Genomic DNA, 8188 nt, shown 5'->3' with positions numbered 1-8188 from the left:
TACAATTCCCTGTATCAGAGGAAGCTCTGGCGAAATTGGCGGAACTTAACGAGAAGAAATTGAGCTTGGTGCAATTAGTAAGTGACGAAAAGGTTTTGATAACTGCTTTGGTCATCAAATACCAGTTACTTTCGTTGATAATCAACCCTTCGCTACGACGAAGGGGGGCTAATTCTTAATTGTTGGCAACGCTGTGGTCAAGTTACTTCTATCAACTCCGTCGACTGACACCAATTTTTTGTGTCTCACTTGCTCACTGACGCGACACAAAATTCTTCTCAAGCCTTATATCCTTCAGATGTTAAATATTACGCCGTTGTTATTTCACTCCATAGGAGCTTAACACCGAAAATGAAACGATTGTGTTGGCTGACGCCAAGGAGGATGTTGCTCCAAATGACCTCACGAAACATGTCCCAGATGACAAGGGGAGATATATCTTTTATCTGTTCAAACACACGTTTGAGGGAGATTACATGGAGTCCATAGGTAAGGGAACTACAGTCGAACCTCGACTAACGGACACCTTACGAAGAGAAACCTTTTAAAAGCTCTCCCCAGATTTCATATAGAAAAGGGAGTTCTTTGACAGACGTACTTGTTAGATCAAAGCTCTGAGGTCTTGGACTTTCCTATCTTCACCAACAGGAGTCGTGCTTGGCCTGTCTACACCTTGAAACACAATTACCAGTTGTCTTAATTTAAAAGCTTTGAAAGACTTGTTGTGGTGCATTATATGCCCTCTATTGCTCTTTTTTTGTTTAACCTCCCATAAGCGGACACCTCCCGTAAGCAACTCCCCTCCTTGCCCCTCCGCTAGCTACGGCCTTGGAACCCCAACTGGCGGGAGGCAACCAGTTGGTTATTTACAGAGCATGGTGGAATTGAATCCTTTACAACCGGAAAAAAATCCAAACCACAGGTTAAAACGGACCATGCCGCCTTTTAACATGTTTGTTCACTCAACGTTCCTAATACAACTCTTTTAACTCCCCTCCCCCCTCCCCCTCCCCCCCCCCCCCCAAGGACAGCTAGGAGCCTTAAGAAGCATTTCCACTGGCTTCCAAGGAGAAATATGCATTTTTTTTTTGGGGGGGGGGGGCGGGGCTAAAAGAGGTGTATTATGGGATTGTGCAAAAAGTGAATAGAAGAAGGATATCGCTTATTGCCTTCACCGCAGAATCGGGGAAATTTAAAATGGCCATATGGTTTTGCATCTCTAATCTTTGCCAAACTTTTCAAACCTTTCTTTCCATTGCAGTATTCGTGTACTCTATGCCAGGATACAAGTGTTCCATCAAGGACCGCATGCTGTATTCCACATGCAAGGGTCCTTTACTGGATGTAGCTACTGACAGAGTTGGAATGACTATAGCGCGAAAGGTCGGTCTCAAAATCTAAACTTGTCGCAGACATTTTCTCAAATGATAAGATAGGCAAAGGAACGCAACAATGATATTTCCACATATGAGGACAGAAGAGATCTTGAATTTTGGAGAGTATGTTTATACTCTCCAAAATTCAGATATTATCCATCCATTCAATTTCAAGATTAAACATTGCTGGGAAAGTCTTGCAATCAAAGTTTTTTTTTTAACCAAGGGGACATAGCGTCGTATTCTACAAAAAGAAGAAAGGAACAAATTTAATGTTTTTACGACATATTGGTCACAAAACAGTGAACTTCGTATTCTTTCTTTTTACTGTAAGGCTGTTTATACCAATCCGGTTTTTTAATACTTCGCCCGTTTTTGTATTTCAGATTCTTTGAATTACCTAACTATCCAACGTTTCTATTTTAAACTGATACTATGACCAAGAAATTAATTATTGTTTTTATTTGGATTTCAAAACAATGTTAACTAAACAGTGAGTGACCCAATTTTCAAACCTGCTTATTTTAACCGTCCACCATTACTAACTTTAAAATCTTGAGGGAGCTGGTTCGAGGAGAAAATGACGTCAAAGACTCAATAGTTTAAGAATGCTATGCGTGTTCGCGGCTGAACGGGAGTCTCGGGCTTTCAGACTTTTAAACTCGTGTTTTGCGTATTTACCAAGCTGCGTTACACGCTGAAATTTTAAAGTGGTACTATGATCAAAAAATCATTTCCTTTTTTTCTTCAGATTTTGAAAGCGTGTTCGCTTAACACCTAACTGGCAAAATTTTGAGCTTTGAGTTTTATCCAAAGGCTGTTTATTTTGAGTGTAAGTTTTGGATTTCATGGTCCGCCATTACTCACGTTCAAAACTGGCCGATTGGACCTCAGAGGGTTGGATCTAGAGAAAATGACGTCATTTACTCACTAGCTTAAAATTTCAGCGTGTAAACGCAATTTATTATATAAGCAAAACACGGGTTGAAAAGTCTTTAAGCCCGAAACTACCGTGCTGCATATTAATTAGGCCGCGTACACACGCCTTGCATTCTTAAACGAGTGAGTGTTTGACGTCATTTTCTCCTCGACCCAGCTCTCTCAAGATTTTAAAGTTAGTAATGGCGGACCAATAAATAAGAAAATTCCAGCTAAAATAAACAGGTGTCTTTTTAAAATCAGAACTTAAAACTTGGGTGAGTTAGTGTTTAGTTAACATAGTTTTGAAATCCAAAGGAAAAACAAAAGTTTTTTTTTGGTCGTAGTACCACTTTAAGCAAGTGAGTAAATGACGTCACTTTTCCCTAGATCCAACTCTCTGAGGTCCAGTCGGTCAGTTTGTAACGGGAGTAATGGCGGACCGTGAAGTCAAAAACCTACACTCAAAGTAAACAACCTCTGGATAAAAATCAAATCTCTAAATTTTGAATTTTTTGATCATAGTAGCGCTTTAAGGGTCGATTCGGACGAAAGAATTATCATTGGATCTTACCAGGAACTATCTCCACTAATTCCTTGACTCAAGCCTTTCCCGAGTAAGTTTATTTTTAGAAACAGGTTTTTCCTACGAAAAGTACCATATTTCTCTTGACGCTATGATAGCTTTGTTTTCATTGGCTCTTACAACAGTGGGCGTGCTGAATCTCCCTTGGGAGATTGGCGTATGCAACAGTGGGCGTGCTGAATCTCCCAAGGGAGTCGTTCTTTAAATAAATCTTCTCGGGAAATGGTTGACTCTTATGCCAAGTATGGAAGATAGAAATTCCCATTGATGAGCTCCAACTATAATGGTACTCACTCAGAAAATTGTTTAAATCCTGTTTATTTACAACGACGGACTATTGTTTCTTTTTAGCTTGAAATATCAGAACCTCGCGAGCTGAATCAAGACTTCCTCCAGGACGAGCTTCACCCCAGAAAAGACATCATCCGACAAAAGTTCGCCAAGCCCCCGAAACCTGCTGGAAGTCGCGGTCCCCGAAGGATTCACAATTCGCCGAGTCCAACGACGAATTAGGGATAATTTGCTTTTCAAGATTTTCTGTATTTTATTCTTTTTAATTGAAAAATTCGTGGAAAATATTCACAAGAGATGCTGCGTTTATAATTCGAAAGCTAGTTTCGTACAAAGCGATTCCAAAGCCCACCTATCCGATATTAGATGTCGATATCGCGTGACGTTCTTCGATGTCGATATCTGCTGTATCGCATTGTCCTTCATAACGATTTTCATTTTACGACCACAGGAAGGGTTGGATTATTCGAAAATGAAAAAAATTTGTGTTTTTGAAAGTTTGCAAGCAACAAAGTTAGGACGTGGTACATACCTGCGAATTTTTGTAACTATAGACCCCTTTGAGAAAATAAAGCCTCCTTTGTTGTACGTTCATTGTAAGTTTTATTGTCGTTTGTCCGTTCTGCGGTCACAGCAATCTGGTGCCCAGAGCCCTCAGGCTCTTTGGTCAGCGGGTTGTAGTAATGCGGGCTCACAATCGCACACCCCCCCCCCCCTCCCCCTTCCCTACGGGCCTGCTTATGCTCAAACTAAACTGGCCGCGCAATTCTTTTTGTTTTTGCCGGCCTTGATATTTGTACTGCGAGACACTGCTCTCTTCGTTATGAGGTCTACATGTATTGATAAGTCTTTAGGGTCTATCGATCTGTGCCCTAGATTTTCGGACCATCTATGCCCAGAAATATGGGACCATCTGTTCCCAAGATCAGAGTTTAGGACTATTTATTACAATTCATGGCAACTATCTAACAATAATAGAATGGTGATAATATTTTAAAAAAAAACCATTGGCGTTGCGCAAAAGAGCCAAATACCCCACACAAGGTGTAACATCATCGATACTATTTACATAAAAATATCATATTAACATAGATACTATATATGTCCTATATACAATTAAAAATGCAAAACAGCTGGCAATTCCATCAACTGACTAAAGATCACCACACCGACCCAGATCTATACCCGCAACACCACACCTAAATGACTGGGCGTTCAAGTCACGACTAAAGCAAACTTAACACGGTAGACAGTTCCAGCTATCCACAATTCTGTTGAAATATGAATTTTTAAAACAGATGGTCCTAGACACGTTTTTCTTTAGTTTCAAGCAGTCAAGACTCCGAAAGGTATCACGATCGTCTGAACAATAAAAATTTAGAAAACTACTCCGAAACTTTATTAACGAAAGTATACGTAACATCGGCTATAACAAGTCTTTGGTCAATAGAATTAAAATTAAGCTCCTTTAAACGAGTTTCGTAATTACTGTCAGATTTCATGATTAGTTGTGGCTCTCCTCTGCACAAGCTGTACTCCAGCTGGGATTTCACTAAGGAGGAATAACTGAAGAGCCTTGAATGTAGGTACGTTAAATAGACCCTTAAATGTACGCGAGATATTGAACCCAACATTCTATTAGCATTGGAAACTATTCGATTGATGTTGGAATTTCAGCAGAGGTTATGACTCACAAGTAAACCAAGGTCATTCAACTCTGAAACAGACTTGAAACAATATCTAAGGATGCGTAAGTTTACAATTCCCGATATTAAAATCCATCCTGTTTAGTCGACTCCAGCTGCAGAGCTAATCAAGGTCAAGTTGAAACAAGGCTGAGGGTTATCGATAATAATCCGACAGGTCTTACAGGGATATAGTATTCCCTGGAGAGATGCACTTGGAATTTTGTCACATTTAAAGAGCCGAGTTGAAAAGTTTTTCTTCAATTAGTGGACAAGACATACAATTTCGCAATAAAGGTTTAAAAGAAACTCACGTCCGTTACTGAATATCTGAAAAGTGGGAGACCAATCTTGTCGCCTTTCAAACGCTTCATAATGTTTTTTGCTTATTGTGACGTTACAGACTTGAAATGCTATTCGCTTATTGACTTTACTTTTGTCTTTAAGTTTAGCAAATACGCCTTGTTTTTACTTCGCTAACTGAATTTATTTTCCCTGGGACCATCTGTGCCCAAAATTTGAGTTTGACACTATATCTGTGCCCAAAAGCGGAATTTTGTCACATTTAAAGAGCAGAGTTAAAACGTTTTCCTTTAAGTAATGGCATGATAACGGCACCTCTGAGAAGCAACTGTTGTCAGGTGTGTTTGCTGTTTTCCGGCTATCCTTTCCAGGTTGCAGTATTCTTACAGTGCCTGCTCAATGATGCTACTTTTCCTTCACCTGTTGTCAACGCTGTCCGGCTACAGCTTCGATTGGGCTCAGCGGATTATGGCTGGCATTTCAAAAATCTCCATCCACCCTCTGGTCTCTTCCATGGCATGCGTCTCAACGAATTATGGGTAGATCGAGGGTCAAAAAAGATTCTGTGACCCATGAGGTGTTGTAGGCCAATGTCGAATCGAAGATAGCAGATAAGTCTCAGATCAATTGCCGCAGTTACGTCTTATCTCTTACGAGGGTTTTTTTCCCGTTTTAGTGAATTATACTGTTTTAAAAAAAAAAAGGCCTGGAGTGTGAATCTTTATCGCGAGGTCACGATCCTGTCAATTAAGTCCCTAGTGGTCTCAGCTGCACAAATCGACCTATCTGAAGATTTACCTTTGTTTAGAGCCTTAAAGTTTGCATCCCTTCGGTAAAAAGAGAAAATACGGAGCCAGGGAATTAGTCATACAAGAGCTAGAGATCTTATTAAAGACGCCTTTAGAGAATTCGTGGACATACCAAGATTAGTGTCCTTTGACTTAGAGCTGGAGGAACCTCTTCTGCAGCAAATGCTGAAATCCCTCCCCTAGGCTTTTTGAGCCACTCGGTCGTTGGGCGATTAAAAGAACACCAAGACTGGCTATGTCAGGGACGATTTAAATTCTCGTTTTTCACTTTCAAACTCTTACGGAATCTAGATATGGATAAGATGCATTGTATTTTAAGACCGTGCACGAGAGGTCGGGAAACTGAGTTCTATTCATAGGCCCGGGCGTTTTCCCCTTTTTTCCCCGCTACGAACGCGGTGGGTTTTTTTTCATCCTATGGATGCTCGTTGGTCCTCTCCCCGGTTCTCTTTTCTTGAGCTATTTTAAGTTTGTTGTATGCACCTTTTACAGTTGCTGTATTATTTTTGTTCAATAAACATACCGTGTAGGCTCGATTACTAGCTGCTGTTCGGGAGGATACCCGAACTCTAGTGAGCGGCGGAAAATCGTGCCTACATACAATTTAGGGTCTCTTCATATGAGCCGGTTTCCGAGATGTGAAGAAGGAGATGTTGGTGGAATGAAAGGGAGAATAATATTATCATCCACAAGGTCTGGAAGGCAAAGTTTGGGAGCCAAGAGATTTGAAGAGACTGACTAGTTTTACTGCAGTATCTGATACCAGGCAAAGTAAGCAAACCTGTTTATTTTAACAATGACAAAATATCTTAGGGAACAAGAGAACGTAATTTCAGGGATCAAAAAGCTGGGAACAAGGTTGAAAGTAATTTCAGGAACAAGGAAACACAAGCAAATTTTTAGTGTTCATGTTGCAGGTTGTGTCCTCAAATATTTTTAACAGAGGATATTTAGCAATTATTGAATGAGGCTGAGTAGGATATGAAGAATTCTGCAGGTGGATGATGGTGTTATCCACCAAGGCCAAAGGCCGAGGTGGATAACATCCTCAGAGATCTGCAGAATTCTTCATATTCTACGAAAACCGAATTCAACAATTGCTTTATTATTCATTCAAAATATTTTCTTCGCTAAAACTTCTAAACCTACTCGCAGCCATTTTTCTGCTCAACAAAAATAACACAATCTCGTCCCCAGCTTTTTTCGGTCAACGGTTCAATAATTTGCAGTGGGCTGCAATTTTGACGTCATTGATTCAATATGACGAAGAATGTTTCCAAATTTGGTGAACAGCAGTTGGTTATGGTGAATTATGCATGTGGTTTTAGCCAATCAGAAACGGGGAAATATTTTGAATGAATAATAATAATAGTTCTTATCAATTTCCCCCTTGAGCAATCATTAATATTAATATTATTTAGCATTGATCATCCAACAATATAGTGTGCCATAACCTGCTTATAGCCAATAGTTCTTTGGAACGTGGAACTAAAATCTCAAAAACATTTAAAGAATGCAGCTGTAGAACAATAAGAATGATAAAACAATCATATCCTTTTTTTTTCTTTGGATTCCACAACTATGTTAACTAAACACTAATTGAACCAAGTTTTAAGCCTTAAATTCAAAAATACACTTGTTTATTTCAACTGAGATTTTCCTATTTAATGGTCCGGCATTACCAATTTTCAAATCTTGAGAGAGCTGCAGTCTCGGTCATCAATGTTGTAACACTGACGGAGATTTTTCCCTCCTCCCTTTTCAATGTTGATGTTACGTTTATGGGTTCCAATGAAAGAACTTGCCAGTAAACGCAACATTAGAACGGCAAACGCAACATTGAAGGGAGGAAGAGAGGAGGAGTGCGTTATCAATAGCTTGGATGCGAGTTACGTGCTTTTTAAGAAAGTGTTACTACTATTTATGACCGAGGTTGTGGATCAAGGAGAAATGACGTCAAACACTGACTAGTTAAGAATGCAATGCGTTTGTACGCGACTGAATTAATATATTTCAGCACGGAAGTTTCGGGCTTTCAGATTTTTAAACCCGTGCTTTGCTTACATAAGAAACTGCGTTTACACGCTGAAATTTTAATATATTGTGTGATCGAATGACGTCACTTTCCCTTGATCCAACCCTCTGAGGTCCAGTCGGTCAGTTTTGAACGTGAGTAATGGCGGACCGTGAAATCCAAAACTTACACTGAAATTAAGAAGC

General features: G+C 39.8%; 1 protein-coding gene across 1 annotated transcript in view; it reads left to right on the top strand.

The window, feature by feature from the left end:
• Positions 1 to 3759, top strand: part of LOC138056401 (twinfilin-1-like) — a 14996-nt gene extending 11237 nt beyond the window's left edge. The window contains exons 7-10 of the mRNA XM_068902186.1: positions 1 to 77; positions 336 to 489; positions 1262 to 1383; positions 3232 to 3759. The exon at positions 1 to 77 is cut by the window's left edge and continues 49 nt beyond it. Coding sequence (XP_068758287.1) covers positions 1 to 77; positions 336 to 489; positions 1262 to 1383; positions 3232 to 3393 — 515 coding nt within the window. The 3' untranslated portion in view covers positions 3394 to 3759. The remainder of the gene's footprint in view (positions 78 to 335; positions 490 to 1261; positions 1384 to 3231) is intronic.
• Positions 3760 to 8188: the final 4429 nt, after the last annotated feature.

Source organism: Montipora capricornis, chromosome 7, assembly GCF_036669925.1.
Source record: "Montipora capricornis isolate CH-2021 chromosome 7, ASM3666992v2, whole genome shotgun sequence".
NCBI classification, from domain to species: Eukaryota; Metazoa; Cnidaria; class Anthozoa; order Scleractinia; family Acroporidae; genus Montipora; species Montipora capricornis.
This window is presented reverse-complemented; position numbering and strand designations above follow the sequence as displayed.